Source organism: Amphiprion ocellaris, chromosome 19 (genome assembly GCF_022539595.1).
Source record: "Amphiprion ocellaris isolate individual 3 ecotype Okinawa chromosome 19, ASM2253959v1, whole genome shotgun sequence".
Classification (NCBI taxonomy): Eukaryota; Metazoa; Chordata; class Actinopteri; family Pomacentridae; genus Amphiprion; species Amphiprion ocellaris.
In genome coordinates, this window is record NC_072784.1 from 19,505,338 (window position 1) to 19,525,272 (window position 19,935).

Genomic DNA, 19,935 nt, shown 5'->3' on the forward strand with positions numbered 1-19,935 from the left:
CGGCTTCATTTCCTCCATTCAGCAAGCAGCTTTTAGCCACAGCGCATGTGGGATTCTTACAAATGAAGTGTCAAAAAGTCCTATGGTCTGAGTCCAAAATCCAGCTTTTTCTGCAGCTGTTTAATACAAGGCAAACACCTCACATCACAGCAGGGCTAATAGGTAAACACTGAAATCCTGGAGGAAAATATGCTGCAGTCAGCAAGGAAACTGCTATTTGGAAGATTTATTTCTCAGTAAGACAATGACCCAAAATAAAAAGCCCAAACCACAAAGGAACAACTTTAAAGTCCTGGGGTGGCTTGTTCTAAATCTCAATCTAATTCACAATTTCTGGCAGGACCCGAAAATCGCTGTTGATTCACGGCCGCTATGAGACTAGACAGTTTGAGCAGATTCACCAAGACAAATCCAAAATGAGTGTATTTGTGCAGAAGCAGAAAGACAAAACAATGACCTGGTGTTTTCATTTCATTAAATAATTTTTATTTCTTTAAGAATAACTGAAGAAAAGTGTTAGCAATTTCTGTACAATTTTTTTCATGGTTTTCCCTTGGATTTGCTGAAAATCTTGAATGAACAACAGGGCTGAGAAATGTTATGCTGCCACATAGTGCACTTTTAACCTAAAAAGAATATGATTAGTCCACAGGCATCCGTCAGTTTCCTTCGGATATATATTCCAAGAGGTTCCTTAAGCCTCACAGTTGACTCCAGTTTCATTTTTCATTGGCTCCTCCTCTCAATCCCAGTTCATCATTGTCAAAAAAAGAGGCACATTAGAAATACTGCCATTTTCCAAGGACTGTGTCTTTGATTGCATCGACAAACTGTGCAGGCACCCAGTAGACCCAATATTGAGAAGCTTCCGTCGGACCCAATTGAAAAGCCTAGAAAAGTCAAAAACAAACTGGTTAAGTACATTTTAATTTAGCTTGTGTAGATTTAAACTCAAGGGAACTCTTTGTAAATCTATCTCGAGGTAGGTGCGTAGGAGAGGGAAATCACATCCAACAGGTAGAAAAACAGACTCCTGCACATTGCCTAACTTGCAATCATGAATAAACTTCTATTAAATGAAAACATTTTTACTTCTTCCAAAGAAGATTTTTCTTTCTCAATTCTTAGTTGTTTTTCAAAGGATAATGAAGTGGAATAATAAAGTGAAAGGGGGAGACAAAACTTATCACCTGTTCTTTATTTTCTCTATAAAACCCAACATGAATGAGAGTTCTTTATCCAATTTGCATTTTATTTTGTTCATTTTTTTTAAACTTCAAAATATTCTCCATTTTGGTTGACTTCTAATTTACAATATTCTATTTGCCTGATGAAGGTCCACTACCGAAACTTGGCACCAATAAATTTATGACTGCAAGTGAGACAGCGTGTGGGAGTCCGTTATTGTGCTCGTGTAGATTTGAAATATCAATCAAGGCAATTATGTTGATCTGTTAGTATCAACAGTTTCAAATGCACCTTAAATCACAACAGATATCTGCATGTACTAAATAAGATCCAAACATGAAAAATAAAACTTCTCTTTCTCTCATGTTACAGGAACATGTGCTGCACAGCAAAGCACTATTCAGAAAGCTGCATAGTAATGTATACTGTGGCTGATGCACATAAATTGCCTCTTGTAAACCCATTCAACACAAAAGGAGAAATCTCTTTTCAGAACATTACGCTTCACTAAGTAACAGCTATTCTGCAATATGACACACAACCGCTGAAAAACCTCACACCTTCTTATTTTCAGTTCGAAGCAAACAAGATGGATTACCAACAACAATGACTGACTTACAACTCCGGAACAAAGAGCTCCTCACCTATTTACAATTTAAACCACTAGTGAAGGAGGAACACACTCCTAGCTAGCTGCTAGAACTGCATTTCGTTTTTAAGCCAAACCATTCAAACACAAAACAGCGCTGTTTTGCAATATGTTCTAATATCTCTGCTCTGTAAGAGCAACGAAACATGGATTTGGATTGATTATACATGTTGTGATGAGATGAAGATGAATCTAAACAACCCCTCGTACATGCTCATATATGAACTACATGATCAACATTTCATTGAATGCACTTCTAGCTAGCTGTGGTTGATGAATCATTCCTATGCACACAAAAAGTATAGGATACCAATATGAGATACAAGATGCAATTACAGCTTCAGGACCTCCTTCAGTAATGTATCCAGTTCAAAAGCACATCAGTAAGAACGTTATGACACACAATTTTTGCACGCCCGAATGAGATCGTGATCTTATCAAGACTACCTGATTCAATTACACCACTTGTCCCAGAAGTTCCGTCTCAGACAGTGAGGAACACAAGTGCCCTTAGACATAAAGGTTAATCTAAAGAAGTCACTGACATTTCCCGCTCCACTGCAGAGCCCAAAACAGCAAACAATGACTTCTTCATCTGACGCACACATACTCCGGTGACTTCACTCAACATCTACACCAGCTGTTCACCTACACAGAAGATCTTTTGTACATTAAATATACATTAAACTGTACTGGTGCGCTACTTTGCTTTTCTCCAAACAAATATCACATGAACTTTCGGAGCACCGTGACCCGTATGCACAATCCGTCTTGACCTCTGAGCATTTGGCATTTGGATTTTTCATAATACAGGTACGTCTGACACGCAGGCAGCAGCGGCAACAGTTACCATCATGTGATAGTCCTCATGGCCTTCGATGGGTTCAGACACTACGTTTTTAATGGAGCCCATTGGGACTTTCTCCGTTCTCTCTGTGGAAGAGAATGCACAAGCAAGAAAAAAATGTAATCATCCTTATCTTTGTGTTGCAATGAATTTCACAAAAGTAGGCCAGCTGCAATCTCACCTTTTGTTCCAATCCACAACTGATCTTGCTCTAGTTTGAATGTGAGTCTAACTTTTCCTCCAGACTTGTTAAACATTCCGGATAAAGGCACAGTTGGTAATCGTTCCTGTGAGGGCGACAAGGAAACCGTCACTCTTTTTGCTATCCAAATTATACATATTCAACTTATTGTAAATTATCTGTATACACAGGTAGTAACAGCAACCCACCTTTGTTCCTTTAATAGCTGGCATGATGTCATCTGGTTTACCTTTGTCCAAAACCTTCCTATGTTGCTGAAATAGTAGTGCAGCTTTAAAAATCACAAAAACTAAGCAAAAAAAGAAGAAGACAGTACTCTACAGTAACGTGTGACATCTTACCTTTTGCCTGCATAAAGGCTCTTTCTTGTTCTCTTCGGCTTTAACTTCCTGCTGAACAACCTCTTTGGGTGTGTTAACAGCTAATACATCATTTATTGTGGATCCTACCACCATTATTTTTGCACCATTTGTAACCTTTATTTCACGTAGCGTCTTATCCTCTGGAAGCAATCCTTTGTACATCACTTTCTGCATTGCTGGTGGAAGACCTGAGAAGAGAGTTAGCACATTCAAGATCTTAATGTTTGTGATCACTGAGAACATCCACTGTAACATTTAGTGAAAGGGTACCGCTTACCAGTGAGTGAGTGGATCCTCTCTTTTAGTTTAGCTCCGGTGCTGTCAACAGGGATTTTCAGATCGTATTTATTCTTGTTCCAGATGATCTTCAAGTCCACCGTTTCCTGCTTCTCGTCCGCGTCGTCCCCATTGCTAATACTAGAGTCCTGAGTTGTGGAGTTTCCTGCATCTGTGTGAGACGTAGTTTCTTCATCACCTTTCACGACATCTTCACTTAGTGGTTCCTCTTCTTTTGGCTTTGCCTCAGTTTCCATTATGACTTCTTCACTTCCTGGAAGAGCATGAAATAGTTGATTTCTATCCATTAAATGACTTTCTATGTAGCTGTCAAGTGCAACTTTGCTAGTTCTCAAAATTTAATATCTACTATTTCACATAGAGGTGCAAGTAGTTAGAAATACTCACCTATTAATTAGCATGTTTTTTTGGGTTTTTTTTTTGCCAGCATTACTTTTCTGTATAGTGCAGTAAATAATACATGCAGTCTGGGTTTTTAGGAATCATATCTGTTCCTCTTTCTGTTTCTAACAGGAATCAAATTCAGCCCAATTATTCCATGTGCCAGTAAAGCCGCTGAAAGTGAATTAAAATTTGAAGCTATTTACACAAATAACTCTGCAACGCAATGGAAAGGCCATTAAAATGAAACAGCATTGAAAACAATGACACAGAATAACAAGATAAAAGTTTTTCTACATATAGAAAAGGTGTAGAATGAAGCTTTAACATTTTTCCCTTTTGAAATACACTTCTTATTCAATTCTGTCTTATATTTTTACACACCAGTGTTCTAGAGTGGAGGAGGACCACCTTGCCTGAAAAAATACCACCTCCGCTAACATAAAAATATGCATATTCTTTTACGAATAAGCATTACAGCATGCACAATACGTTGCACTGCAAATTACATGCATTTAATTAATATGGGTTTGAATGACGACCTAAAGAAATATACTTTTAATTAACAAGGCTTTTTTTTTTGTGCTTGATTGCTTTTGCTCCAAAAAATAGGACCAAGTAGTCCAAGTATTTTGTCTGACTAGCCATGAAAAACCCAAAGTTCTTAATTCAAAAATAGTAAATTTGCTCAACAGTGAAAGTAAAATTTGACAAGATTTAACAGTTTCTGCTTAAAACAATACTTCAATTATAAAGATAGCTGTTGATTAACAAACTGATTAATGGTCCATTTGTTGTAACTCTGCTATCAAAGTACCTCAGTAACCACAAGACAGGATGTGTCTGGAAACAGATGGCTTACTTTGATTTAAAAAAAAGAACTGAAATTTGCAGGGGAAAACCCTACTTATCTTTAGTTTTTAGTCCTTATTTTTCTCTCAAATAATATTATCTATCTCTAATTTTGAACAACTTTCAAGTACTTATTAATCTTGATGTTAATATGGTCCAAAACATCAATACTGACTTACTTGTTTGACAAGTGATTAGTTCACAAATCTAGTAAGTCTTTTTAAGTATAAAATATGTATTTGTTTTCTGTGCAGCTCCCCCATAACTCTACACAATATGTGGTTAAAGCATGGAGATGTAACTGACAGTTTTGAAGGTGAAGTGTGTAATGAAGTCTAGTTTCGCTTTTTCTGCTCACTCACTTTCTTTCTCGTGGTCTTTCTAGCTCTTCCCAGCGCTTATTTTTTTTATCATCTACTGAGAAATTCTTAGCTATGTGCTGTTAGAGGAGCAAAATAACAGCAAACCGCTTCTGAACCACAACAGACGTGTTTCTAACCGCAGTTTGTGCTCGTAAAAACACTAGTTCTTGGTAAACGCTTGGCCTTACTGGTTATAAAACTGGTAACGTTGACGTACGAAACACTATTTTAATACTTCGTCGTTACCATTCTTAACTCAACTCTTTTTAGTTAGCTCTTTAACTGTTAAAACTGACCGGTTTAAACCTAAGAGTTGTTAAAATTACCAACGTTAATTTCAGTCCTCCACAAATGCAGCTAAATCTAATTGCTGTTAGCTATCGTTAACGTTAGCTAGCAGCAACACTGGTGAACATTAAAAGAATAACGGAGCGGAGAGGACTACATTTACGTTGCAGTCTGTTAAAAGCGGCATATATTTACATGTCAGTTAGAAGCACGAGATATTTCATTAATAACATTTCGGCTAAATGTGAAGATATAGAAGAAATACAGCTATATTTTCTCAATACCCACCATCCTGGGTCGCCATGATGATTGTGTACAATCCGTTGTAGGTTGTGGCAAAGAGAGTACAGGAAGCGGGATGAATCTGATATTCAGGAAACTAAAGTCGACAACTGTCGTGCTAATGCTAACCTACGTGTGACACCATAACAAACAGGAAAATGTTAAATGTTTTAAAAGACAATGCAAATACAGCTTTAGTTACCCGTATAACGTTAAAACAACTGTAGTTGAAGTTTTGGATGGAATGCGCATGCGCTGACGAAAAAAATACGTATTTTGTTGCTGAATTTACATGTATTTGTGATTTATAGATTGATATGTCGACATAATTTAGTTAGATGTATCTTACATGAAATAAACATTAGAATATTTCAAAAACACAAACTCTGTAATGTGGCTACATACGGGAATTTTTTGGCTAACCCGGAAATGAGTGGCCGTGAATCCTCTCCCTTTGCTGTTCTTCTTTGTTGTTGTGGCAGCAGAAGCAGGCACCGAGAAGTGGCATTTTAACAAATACCTGCTAGTTAAGTTTTTCATTTTCCATAATGTTGAAGAAGTTTGGATTTAAGTTGATTAACTATTTTCAAATATAGGATGTTATGTACAATTTCCAAACACCACGAACAAAAATCAAATGCTCTTTATCCAATAAATGGGTAGAAAAGAAACTATATATGGCCTTTTCGCTGTCTTATCAAGTGAGAACAGCGTGGAAGGATGTTTTTTTTCTCTAACGTCTACTTCTTTAAAATACACAAGCTATTTACTATTATTCTGACACCGTTCTCCAACTTTATCCTTGATTTGCACCATTTTATATCCTAATCATAGGACATATTGACATTTTTTGTTTCGAATGTATTCTGTGAAATCAACACAATAATTAAAATATCACAAATAAAAGTCAGACATTGTACTTTTAGTTTATGTGTGTTGATTGGTTAAAAATTAGAGATCCGCATTTTATTTCATCTGGCTTTTTAGTCGTTTTTACGCAACTCTCCTTTCTCTGTACTGTGTTTACGCATATTTTTGTTCATTTTGAAACAGCCTGGCCTATAAATAGAGTGTTTTTAACCTGTACAATCACATGAGCTTTAATAGTCTAACATTTTTCCTCTGGGGAATGTTTCTCTTGCTCACCTCTGGAAGGCAGCAAAGCTAAAATGAGTGTAAATGAGCGGATTTTACGCACCAAGAAGAAGAAACAGAAAAAAAGAAAGTGACGACAACCGTGACGAAGAAGTCACGGTGGAAGGAAGACCGCAAAAAATAATTAAAGTCACAAGTTGTCATGCGTACTTTGTAAAATAGGAGGGAAGAATCCCCGTGACACTATTAGGATCTGTGTATTACCCAGACTCTCCACTGCTCCTGTTTTGGCTGTTGTTTACGCATGAGACTGTAACCAAACAGTTGGTAAAGTCAATTTTACTGGCGCAACTCTGCCGAAATGGATTTATCCGAGTGCATATGGTAGTGTTAAGAGTTAGAGACGGGCCATTAGAAGCAGTAATAAATTTAAAATGTATTGGTAGGACGATTAAGAAGTCACCATGGGAGACAGAAGGACTTTCAACGTTGTGATTTTGGGTGTGGGGTTTTTGTTCATTTTCACTGCTTTCACCACCTGTGGGAACATTGAAGTAAGTTTCTCTCTCTCTCTCTCTCTCTCTCTCTCTCTCTCTCTCTCTCTCTCTCCATAATCAGTGCTTTTTATACTTTGGTCTATTTCCTCAGAAGCGTTATTTTCCGAGCACAGAGAGGACTCTCAGTAGAGAGTTTTGGTTTAATGGAACAGATTTCCTGGCCCGCAGCTCTGAAAGTCATTCAAAAACTAATCCAACGCTGCTCTTAACACCCACAAGTGTGCAATTCTGAATATATATTTTTAGCAACATGTGTATTTAAAAAAGAAAAAAAAAGTAATGTGTGCATTTTTGTTTGTAAATCTAAAACTATCCAGTTACAGACGTCTCGTGTAGCAGGCAACCGGCCAATCACAGGAGTGTGTCAGGCGCATCTCGTGTTTCTAATTTTCTTCAATAGAATTTCCTTCAATGGGCAGAGGGGATAAATGGCTTAAGGACATGACCCACTTTGTCAAGTCAAACCTTCACAGAGCCATTTTTGTGTTCGTCTTTTCAGCAAACTGTAGTGAAAACCCTTGAAAATGCCACTTTTACTGGAAGTGGGTACCACAGGTGAGAAACAAGTTCACATATTGAGATCAGGATGCAGAGAAAGGAATAAAAAAATGTTATATATTTGTAAATAGAGGTTCACTCTGTTCTCCTTTTGCCTCCTTTACAGTCTCGGAATCATCTATGGAGTCTTTTCATTTGCCAATCTAATTGCATCAACGGTCGTTACAGTAATTGGAGCAAAAATTACCATGTTTTTGAGTGGCCTACTTTACAGGTATGCTGATTAGACAAAGGATGCTTACAGAGATGCTGAAACAGGTTTCTCATGACTGCTTTTATTTTAGTGGTTACATTGCAGTGTTCATCATCCCAACAACCTGGGCCTTTTACCTCACATCTGTGCTCATCGGCATTGGGGCGGCCTGTAAGTTCCTCTCCTACCTACTGTCATATCACATCTAGTCATTACATATTTCATAGGTTTTTTAAAATTGGTTCTAATAATGTTGAAGCTACCACTCTGTCACCTTTCATGCATGTTTGCACAAGCATATATGTTAAAGTTGAGGTAATAATAATTTTATAGGACATTTAGAGGAATGCATCCTCAGAGAGTAGTTAAGAATTGAGGATTACAGTGTTATTACGTCTATTGTTGGCTCTTTTGTTCTGTCATAGCAACAGATGTAATTGAAATCGGGGAAAAAAAAACAACTGAGAAATTCTTCAAATTTCTACTCTCCATTGACTCTTTCTTGGTTCCTGTCACTCTTTTTGACATTTTAGGATGCACTGACTTGAAACTTGGTTTTTAAAGTCAGTGATCATTGATTGGAGTATTATATAGTAGTAGACCGATTATCAGCCTGGTTAAATATTGTGGATTTTTGCCATTTTTCGATTATCGGTATCTGTATTTTTATTGACTGAGTATTGATAAATTAAATGCACTCCTTCAGGTCTGTTGCAGCCTCCTCTCACAATCTGTCATCACTCTGTAGTCTCAGAAATGTCTCTCAAGGAACACGAGCCATTTGGAAAACAATAATTAATAAAGCTTTAAGATCTGGACCTTAGAGGACAATAAAAGTGATAGAATAGTGAAAGATTGAGAAAACAGAGAAAGAGATAAACTAATCAGTCTTAATCAAACCCACATAAACAGATCAGAGTGTCCTAATTGTAATCACTCCTATTTCTATTTTACATATTCCATTATAATTACCTTTATTAATGAAGAAGCCTAGTTATGAATGACGGGTTCTCTGCTGTCACGCGTTGTTAAAACATTACATCCAGTGTATATCGGTTCAAAATATTTGGTCATAGGTCTTTTCTTTATTACCAATAATTGGTATCAGTATCTACCCTAAAAAAACAACACTGGTCAATCCTTAGTATTATATATTTTTTAAACTATAATTGTTGCATATAATTGAACAAGGTATCCAGGGTTTAATTTTTTTCGAAGACCGTGTTTGCATCTATTTTTATCACCAATTATTATGTTGTTTTTTTCTCTAGAAGTGAATCATTTTATCTACAAATTGCCAAAAAAGAATTAAAATTTTATTGTGATTTCCTGGAGAGAAAGATACAAAAATGTCATAGTGAAATTGCTAGACCATATGCAGTCCAAAGATTACACATCATATAAAACAAACAAAAGCATCAAACAACCACTTTTCAAAGTGAAACTTGGAAATGTTTAGGATTTTTTGCTCATTTATAGCACTATCCTTGTATTCATGATAGAGAGTTTTCTAGGTTTTTGTCTGGCACATACTCAATCACATTCCATTTAATAAAATGTGCGTATGATCACTGGAGCATGATGCCGTGTATTAACAATAGCCCCAGATATTACGGTGCATACATACATTAACATGGTTGCTGTTGGTTCATGCTGCACATGCGGGCTTGGTTTCTGTATTTAAGATCCAAATAGTGTTTAATCATGCATACAGGGATTATCATGACTGGGATGTGATGCTGCTTATAAACAGTATATCCCAAATTAGACCTTAAATGGGTTAGGGGCTGTTTCTCCAAATAGTGCGTGGCACCTTGAGCTTGCTCAGAAATGTGAGCAAAAATACAGAGGAAGCAGCCTTCTGCTGAGCGTTTACAGGAAAAAATGAAGAGAAATGATTCGGGGCTGTTTTTAATGCAGCCTCAAATCACTGCAGTGTGATGAATTTTTATCATGTCCCAGGGCTGCTGCATGGTTAGATGCATTACTTGCCAACACAGAAGTCTAATTTTTCATTTCTTGTAGGCAGTTAACTGACCGGTTAGATTTTTTTTTTGCCCTCTCAAATGACCCCTTTCCTTCACTTTCAAAACAGTGCTCTGGACAGCTCAAGGACACTTTCTAGTGGAAAATTCTGAGGTTTCCACCATCAACAGGAACACTGGGATGTTCTGGGGTCTCCTACAGTGCAGGTATGCAGCTAATAACAAAGGAAATGTTTTCACTCCAGTCTCTAATACATCACCACCATGCAGTAGTTAATGTAAAATTCCCATTTAAACCACGTTGTGTTTTAATGGTCAGACTATACTGCGTTTGATTTAACTGTGGCCTTTAGTGAAATAAATATTAGGCTAATGTTTTATTTGCTCTCTAAACCAAACCCTGCATTGCTATAAAACCAGCCTGTGTTATATTATTCCTTCCTATCATTACATTCAGTGCATAAAACACAATTCATTGCCGTGTTTTTCCTGATTTTTTTTCTCTTTTTGTTTGATCCAACTATTCCACTTGATCAAAGGTGTAATTGCACTGCAGCAGCCAAAATCCTCTCTTCTCATGTCCGTATTTTTAGCTTGACAGGATATATTACTGTACATTTATCTTAAAAATACATTGAATAAATCATATTACCAATTATCATTCATGACACCTTGCAAAATAAAATAAAAAAAAACCCAAAAAAAACCCCACCATCTTAACACACAGATGTCTGCAGGTGAGAGTTTTAGCCTTTTCATTTCTTGTATTTGGCCCTTTGCTCTTGCACACCGGCTTGGACAACTAATTTGTATTTGTTAAAATATGCAAATTGAATTAGTATAATAATTACAGTGGCTGTCACTGGTGCCAAAGCTCCCAATGGGCAATGCTAATCTGACTCCGCAGTGGTGATCACTGCCACGGGAAACTTATGAATCGGTTCTTCACCGCCTGCAGACACAAGCCCAGAATGCCACTGAAGAATCGCTGTTATCATTCATGAATAACCCCTGTTATCCCTCATTGTGGCTATGAGACAGACTAATGGGTCATCTACATTTTTTAGTTGAGGTGGATATGCAATTAAAGACAGAAATAGATCAGAGCTTTTTACACTGTTAACCATGAAAGGCAAATAAATAACTTCGAAAAAAATGAAAGAAGCATCCTCAGAGGCATGAAAATGCAGATTATTATGTTTATAAAGTCAGCGTTTGATCCAGCCAGAATGTGAACCACAAGTCCACATTTTCTGCCTATCAGACATCATTTCTCAAATGGCTCGGCCAACACCATATTCGGTCTTTTTTTAATTACACTGACTGTCCAAATGGGAACACTTTAATTAAAGGTCAAAAGTTTAAACTCTGAAAGGCCCCAAGAGGTTTGATGTACATGAAAGTTGATGTACACAATAAATTGCACTGAGGGTTTTATAATTAAATGTTCGAATGTTTAACGAAACTAAATCTCAGACACTGGTGCTCCAATTATGATAAAACTTATAGGGATTTATCACTTTGGTGATTGGCCCAAGTTTTGTTTGCATCATTTGAGAGAAGCAAAAGCCACGTTTGTCTGCTCATTCCCTGCTCCCTATATAACATATATGACATTCAGTGGTTTCGTTCTAGTGAACCATCATTATACTGATGGATGGCACACAGGTGTACTGCTGCACAACAGTAATTATTGCATCAATAAAATGCAACATACTACACTGTGGGATCATTAAGGGAAAGTAGGGTCTCTGCTATGGAGAATATATTCTACATTCTACTGTAGGGATTTTTGAGGGAGCTATACTACATAAAGTTCACTCTGGAAGCACTACACCTAAATTATTATGGCATGCAGTTAATACAGTATACAGCAAATGTTAGTACACTTCTGTGCAATAGAAGTTAAATGTCAGATGACTCAGAACTGCATTGCATCATGATAATTGCATTATTTTTGATGACAAGGAGAGTATTTGCCTTTATGAATAGTCAAAAACAAACACTTCAGATAGACTGTATTGGAAATACAGGCTCCGAAGTTGGAACTCAATGCAACAAAAAGTCAGAAAACTTGTGAAAGTGGAGATTACCTATGATTTCCTGTTATCCTAATTGCATGAATAGACTTATAAAATGACCCTTGAACACCAGAAACATCTCTGTTTTGGATGTACGAGTTGTGTGTATCTGCTTGCAAGCATCATGGCTCCAATTAGACAAGAATTGTCTGAGGAAATGAAAAAAAGCAAGCTTTGCCAAAGAGCATGAAAAGAAGCCTGGGAGCACATTCTTTGGCCAGAGGATACCAAGATAAATCTGTTTAGCTCAGATGGAATTCTGTATTTGAATTCTACCAGAGTGAATGTATAGTCCCAACAGTGAAACGCAGAGGTCAGATTGGGATGCTATGGGGCTGCATGAGAGCAAAAGGTGCAGGAGAAATGACATTTATAGATGGCATTTATAGATGGTATTTTGGATATACCAAAACACCGGCTGACAAGATGACTCCCAGTTTCCAAATACTTGGCATAAGAGAAATAATGCAGCATGATAACTATCTAAAGCACACTGTTGAAATCACACAGGAGTTACTAAAGAAGGAAAAGGTGAAAACTCTGACCTGGAGAAGTAGGTTGCCTGACTTGAATCCAAGAGAAGACCTTTGGGGTATTTTGTAGAGAAAGGTAGAGCAACACAACCCTTCAGCAAAGAGCAGCTGGAAAAAAGCTAGTCTCAGAGGAACGGCAGAACATCTCTCTAAGAATTTATTTTACACCGGTATCCTCCATAGCTCCCTAAAAGGACAGTGTACACTGCTGCTGTCAAATGTACAACCTAAATGTTAACTTTTCACAAACTAAGAAAGGGAGCCTGGTTTTAGCTAGAAAGCAGCATATTTATGACAATATACAATGGATTTTATGATCCTAAGGGGTTGAAACTAAGCTCATCAGGCAGAGTTCTGTATGTGAAATCCAGTTCATGTCATGTTTGTCATTTACCCTATTTGATTCACATACTCTCTCTTATTTACAGCATGTTGTTTGGCAATCTGTACATTTATTTCGCCTGGAATGGACACACAGAAATATCCGGTAAGGTCAAACCCGAGCAGGTACGGTCCAGACTACGAAAGCAAAATGCAGCATGATGATGGAAGTGAAATATCAAGGGGATTATACGGTTATTCTGAATATGCTCCGGCTTAATGCTGTTAATATATCTGGTGCGTTTTAATTAAGCGGTTTATTTTAATCTTCCTCTCTCAGACGGCAGCAGGAGAACCCTTTTTCTGGCCCTGCTGGTTGCCTCCGTCCTCGGCACGCTCAGCTTCCTGGTGCTGAGGAAGGTTCCACATGAAGAGGAGATGCTCTCCGACGAAGAGGGGCAGTCGCTGCTCCCGACACGCACCATGTAAATAAATATTCTGTAGAAAATCTTTTTTTAATTTTTATTAAATTACTCAGATTATGTAAAAATCTCTAAACCACTGCTCGGAAAAGACACAGAGGGCGTGAACGCACAAATACATTACAGCTAACATGACAAAACAGTTGCTAATTTACCTGTCATCTAGTTGACCTTGTTAAGCTGCTGCCAGACCTCCAAAGAAATAATTTCTCCAAATAACCCACCTCGGATTTTGCAAGGGTCTCTGATGACTTACTGTAGCAGTTCTGCAGGACTTTTAAAGCACTCTTGTCCTTCACAGAAATGACACCATCCATTTTTCTCTAGATCAATGCAGTTTGACAGAGCCAAGCCTAATCACGGCACTCTACACAAGTGGGGTGCAATCAGGCAGATTTGGGATAGCTGGGACAGAGACTTTCTCTTTGAGAGCGACACTTAAAGAACACTGTTTCAGACATATTTCAATTTTTATGACAACAAAGATGACTGGAAGCCATGGGAACGTTACATGGCAGAAGAGTATTGCATGCAAAATAGATCAGTGATTATATAGAAGCCTCGTGCTACACTGTATGGCAAAAGTATGGGAGCACTCTTGTACGGAGCTCAGATTGTCTAATGTTAAACAGAAAAATCAGTTATTATGATAGAAATAGGAACAAGAAAAGCACTCATGTGCAGTACTCCGCCAAGGCTGATCAGTCATTGTATCATTTCTGACGGCTGAAATCTTGAAAAAATTTGTGGCAGAAATCACGGCACTATAGAATGTGACCATTTAATATACACTACCAGTCAAGTGTTTGGACACACTTTCTCATTCATTTGAATGAAACTTTTGACTAGTAGTGTAGATGGATCCACAAACAAAATGCCCTCGGCTGAGCACAGGCATGTGTTATGCATGTGTACGTTATGTATGGATACCAAATCACGTGACCTAAATATGTAGTGGGCAGGGGGAATTGATGGGACTTGGAAACACCCCCACAACTTAATCAGTTGTTTGTTGTATCATGTCCGATGGATAAATCCTGATAAGTCTGCAACGGTTGATTTGTAGTAGGATCGCAATCATGTGATCGTCAGCAGGCAGCTGACGCAGTGTTCACTTGTTGTCATAGTTACAGTGACACTGTGCTGCTATCTGGCAATGATACAGAAATCTTAACAAATCCGTGGATTCAGACTATAAGCTGTATCACTGCCAAAATCTAATCACTTGGTCCTTGTGTCATTTCTGACCTTCCCTAAAAATTTCATCCAAATCTGTTAATCCGTTTTTGGATAATGTTGCTAGCAGACAAACAGACAGAGAGACAACAAGACGGACAGTAAAACGTACACTGATTGTCACATAACTCTGCCATTCCTTGGTGGAGTAATGATGTGAAAATTTAAAATAAATCATCCTTTCACAATTAAAGAATTTTTGGAAGGTCATTTTTATTTAACTCAAGGAGTTTAGATTTTTTTTTTAAAAGCCACTTTATGCCTTTAAGCTTGTTGTGTGATTGGCTGTTTGCTTGTCCAGCCTGAATTTATATATTGCTTTTAATTTGCATTTTACAAACCACTTACTGTAATATTGCAGTATTGTGATTTTGGTCAGAGCCCTATAATAATCCCAATACTACAGTTTGCAACATGATGTGCAGTTTCCCAGTTTACAGTTCACAGCTTGACTTGCCTACATAGAACCCTCAACTACACCCAACACGTGGCTGAATGGGAACAAATTCCATCAGCCAGGTTCCTAAATCATCATAGCAGCAGATTAACAGCAGATTTACATATGGTGTGTGCTCCTGTGTCCACATACATTTGGTAATATAGTGTAATTTAGACGAAATATATTCTCTCTGTGAGTGTGTGTCTTGTTGCAGCAGATTGTGGATGGAAATGTCTCAGATACTTGCTTATTGGCTGAGTTTCAGACTAAACAGTGATTCTAACAGAACAACAACGAATCCTACTGGGACGAATCCTTCCTCTCTTTGATTTGTAAATGACTTCACCTTCAGCATCTTTTACTTGAAGGAATCCATACGATTGTGTGTGCAGTTTATTTCTATCGATTTCATTTCAGAGCTGTAGAAGTGTGATATTGATTTCATTTCTGTTGTTTAGGTACAAGCGCAGAGCAAATACTGCCATGCAGGACACCAAGTCAGAATTCAGTAAGTTTTATATGTGTTTTCGGAATAACATTATGAAGTGGAAGTTTTTTGCTTTGTGAAAATGATGCTGGGGATTTTCTCATTAACTTGCATTTACTGGGTTCATTATGTATCCAGATACAGTATACATAATGAACACAGTAAATGCATGCTGATGCAAAGTGCAAATGAGCAAATCCCATACACATGTGTATCTGGGTACATAATGAACTATGTGTACTAACAATACAAATGATGCCTCCCAATCCATAGTACATTCTAAGCAGGTTGTATTGTGTTCAAACTGGAAAAGTGACAAAATTAAGTATATTCCAACCAGACAGCATGCATACTAAACACAATTTAATCTTTTTTTTCCCAGTTGTTAATGTATGCTATTCTTCTGTGATGCAAAGCTCAAAGGAAAGAGAGCAGCTGCTCGCAGCAACAAAAAAAAAAAAAAAATTTAAACAAACACTGTGTGCTGGTGGGAAGATCTTTAGAGAAAATAAGTGCAAAATTCCAGTAAATAAAATAATAATTGTGAAGTTTGACTGGCAGTGACATCCCAAAGTTAGTTTGATTGACATTCCAACATTGATTTTGTTGTATACTAACTGCTAAAATAATGCACTATGAGAATATTTGTGCAACAGACTGCATAGAATCAGTTGGTAATATGGGTTTAGTTTAAGAGTAAACAGACGTACAAGCAATCCGGTGGATCCATGACATGTCTTTAACATTTGCTAACAAGAAAAGCACTCAGAGAGCGCAGTACTCCACCAAAGCTGCTCAGTCAGATAAGTCTTGATAAGTGCGCATCGGTCGATTTTTAGTAGGATCACAATCATGTGATCGTCAGCAGACAGCTGACATAGTGTTTATGTGTTGTCATAGTTACAGTGACACTGTGCCGCTATCTCGCAATGAAACAGAAATCTTTAACAAATCCGTGGTTCTAGACTATAAGCCGCATCACTGCCAAAATCTGATGAGGTGGCTCTTGTGTCATTTCTGACCTTCCCTGAAAATTTCATCCAAATCCGTTAGTACGTTTTTAAGTAATGTTGTGCACAAATAGACAGATGGACAAACATACTCCGATCATCACATCACTCCACCGCGTTCCTTGGCGGAGAAATTAGCACAACACAAAGTGATTTTTGGCTGATAAGTCTCTCAGTAAATAGCCATTCATCCTCAGGGGAACAGGAATGTCGGCACCAAAATTCTCAGCATTTAAGAGAATAGTTGTTGAAGTTTTTCAGTCTGCATTCCACTGAAAAAAAAAGATGTTTTCTTCCTTGCACTGCAAACGTATCATCCGAGAAACTGAATTTTCACAGTTGATGTGAACCTCCCGCAAAAGGCACCGAAGACCTCACAGAACCGTGTTATTTTTTCCTTTTCTTTCCCGGCTATTTGCATTACATCTCACTTCTCTAAGTCTGAAACTAGCAGGCAGTCGCAGCGGTTTTGTTTTTCTTCAAGTGAAAATTGCTTTCATGTGGATAAAAATCTTCTAGCATCACAGCAGAGTACACAGAAGCCGCCTGCGCGCGAGTCTATTTCAGATTATATCTCTGTTTGTCGACTGGAAACTCTGCTGCACTTGCACCTGCCTTCAGTGCAGCCCCGAGTTGTTTGGTTCATCAGATTGCTCTTTGTCTCGTGTGTATCTTGTGTGCGTGCAGACTTTTGTACACCTGCCTTAAAGGTATCGGGTTTATCAAAGATGCATGCTGATTCATGTCAAGAAAGGGCATTGAGGCATATATAAACAAACCTAGCGGGATTTCTTCCTTTTAGAATCTGAATTTCCCCTTACAGCCTGAGTGAAATTCCCTCTTGGGTGCGTTTCCATCTGCATTTGAATGTGGCTTTTTGGCTTAGTGCGACAGAGTAATTTTCCCATATTCTACCTGGATTGAACTTTAATTGTCAGAGGAGAACGCTGCCTTAATGTCTGCATTTTCATCTGAGCTCAACGCTGAGGTAAAGGATGTGCAGCAGTGCTAGAAATGTATTTATTAGCAATTCAAATCAGCATATTGTGTCTTCTGCCTTTCAGAAACCATCCTGCAACTGATAAAAACTAAAACTATACTGCTACTGAGTCCCTGCATGGCATACAGCGGTAAGTCAAGTGCATTAATGCGTTGTTTTAGCCTCCAGTAAAAGGCTCGCAGCTACAGCATGCCCTCCTTGTTCTCCAGGCCTTGAGCTATCCTTCTACAGTGGAGTCTATGGGACGTGTATCGGTGCTACTGCTCAGTTCGGTGCAGCCGCTAAAGGCTTGATCGGGATCTCTGGGATCGTGGTAGGCATTGGAGAAATAGTGGGTAAGTTTATTTCCTTCTCAGAGCATCTCTAGGTGTTTTAAAGTCCCTGAAGGTCATACAGAATGCGCTCTTTCCCATCAGGTGGAGGCTTCTTTGGATTGATATGTAAGAACAATCGCTTCAGACGGACATCTGTGGTGTTTCTGGGAATGGTTGTCCATTTTGTCGCGTTCTATTTGATCTTCCTCAACATCCCGGATGATGCTCCTGTCGCCTTTGAAACCAACGCCCTAACAAGCCCATATCTGACTCCGAGGTGGGCCGTCGCTCCAATTACTTATGTAATGTAGAAGGAACACCAGCTACGATTCTGTTGTTTTTGACACAACCTGTATTTTCTTCTTCAGCGTATCCATCGCCCTGCTGTGCAGCTTCCTGCTCGGACTTGGGGACAGTTGCTTCAACACACAGCTCTACAGCATCTTAGGCCACGTTTATGCCGAACAATGCTCGCCCGCGTTTGCTATCTTCAAATTCATCCAGGTAATACCGAGTTGCCGGTTCTCAGACATCGTTAGCAGAGCTGAGCAAAGCCGGGTCGAAATGTTGTCCCGTCAGGTGTGAAACAAATTCACCTGAAGTCACATTAAGAAGGAAAAGAAGAAGGCAGACAGGGTTTTCTTGATGCATTTTGGATTTTTTCAGGACTTTCCTCTTTATATTAGCGTTACCATGACTACCTCATGAACGCTGCTAAAACACAAGGAGAAAGGTTGACATAGTTGTTTATATTGGGTTGCTAATCTATTTATTTTTTCAAGTAGAAGTAAAAGTGCAGCTGTCAGCTTAACAAAATGTAAGGAAGTCTTACTTCCTTATATTTTGGCTTAAAGGTTTAATTTTAGCTGTTGTAGTTTCTCCAGTGTTGTAGGAGCTACTTTATCCCACTAACCATCAACTATTGCATCTCTTTTAGTCCATTTTTGCAGCAGTGGCGTTCTTCTACAGCGGCTACCTCCTGCTGATGTGGCAGCTCCTCCTCATGGTCGTTCTGGGCTTCGCTGGAACGCTCTGCTTCTTCGTGGTGGAGCGGATGCAGAGCCTCTCCTTAGATTTACAGGAATATTAGAAAGAAGACAATTTCATTTCAGAATCGATTATTTTCTGGGTCTTTTCGGGAGGATGTGAGGCGGTTAGAAAACCAGTTCTACATCTTTTATTTCATGAAGTTTTATTTTGTCTGTCCATTATTATACACTAAAGGCCATATACATTTGGAGAACGTCCAGAATACTTTCCGTTGATGCCACTACTGAACCCAAGCTGCCTTAAAGAAAACCTTTGAATAGTGTTACATTGTATTGCTTCTAGCTCATATTTGTAATAATGAGTGTTGAATATATTATCTTCCTTAACTGATACTTTAGAATTTTTAAAGCTGTTTATAGTATTAAGATGAGAATATACTAATTAATGCCTGACAATCACTACTCTCTGTATGTTTTTTATATAAATTTTGCATTGTAATGTCAGTGTTTTTCCCTCAGTTTTGTGAGTCTTTGATGAATAAAGTTTTATGAATTTTGAAACTGACCAGCAAACATCTTTTTTAGCATTTTGTAATAATCATCATATGGTAGAAATGTAAACAAGAGTCACTGGAAACAACTGACAAAAGATCTAATTGATGGATAAATCTTGATGCAGGGGAATATTTACTGTGGTCATGCGTAGTGATTAATTTGACCTATAAATCTGTGAAATCCAGAAGCCACGCTTTCATTTTATGCTTCTTCCGCTCATCCAATGCTTTTGATGACGTGCCATAAAAGAGCAACGCCACTGAATGATCTGGATAATCTCATCTGTGCTTCAGATTGTAGAGGTTTCAACTCATCCTCACCAAAATTTGCACATCCAGACGACACTTTCTCGTACCACAGGATAAATCTAACCGACTTAATCCTAATTTG

At 38.1% G+C, this 19,935-nt stretch overlaps 2 protein-coding genes across 2 annotated transcripts; one reads left to right on the plus strand and one right to left on the minus strand.

The window, feature by feature from the left end:
* Positions 1–463: 463 nt before the first annotated feature.
* On the minus strand, positions 464–5,922 carry ubfd1 (ubiquitin family domain containing 1). The gene is made up of 7 exons (XM_023282538.3): positions 5,717–5,922; positions 3,526–3,798; positions 3,228–3,436; positions 3,075–3,140; positions 2,866–2,971; positions 2,688–2,770; positions 464–890 (listed from the first exon to the last, which is right to left on the minus strand). The coding sequence occupies exons 1-7, from the start codon at positions 5,730–5,732 to the stop codon at positions 780–782; spliced, it is 864 nt and encodes a 287-aa protein (XP_023138306.1). The 5' UTR covers positions 5,733–5,922; the 3' UTR covers positions 464–779.
* A 1,039-nt stretch (positions 5,923–6,961) lies between these two features.
* LOC111576704 (UNC93-like protein MFSD11) lies at positions 6,962–19,555 on the plus strand. Its single transcript, XM_023282536.3, has 13 exons — positions 6,962–7,359; positions 7,862–7,917; positions 8,027–8,134; positions 8,205–8,284; positions 10,209–10,305; positions 13,141–13,199; positions 13,374–13,518; positions 15,649–15,698; positions 17,752–17,817; positions 17,897–18,022; positions 18,104–18,278; positions 18,370–18,505; positions 18,939–19,555. The coding sequence occupies exons 1-13, from the start codon at positions 7,270–7,272 to the stop codon at positions 19,089–19,091; spliced, it is 1,341 nt and encodes a 446-aa protein (XP_023138304.2). The 5' UTR covers positions 6,962–7,269; the 3' UTR covers positions 19,092–19,555.
* Positions 19,556–19,935: the final 380 nt, after the last annotated feature.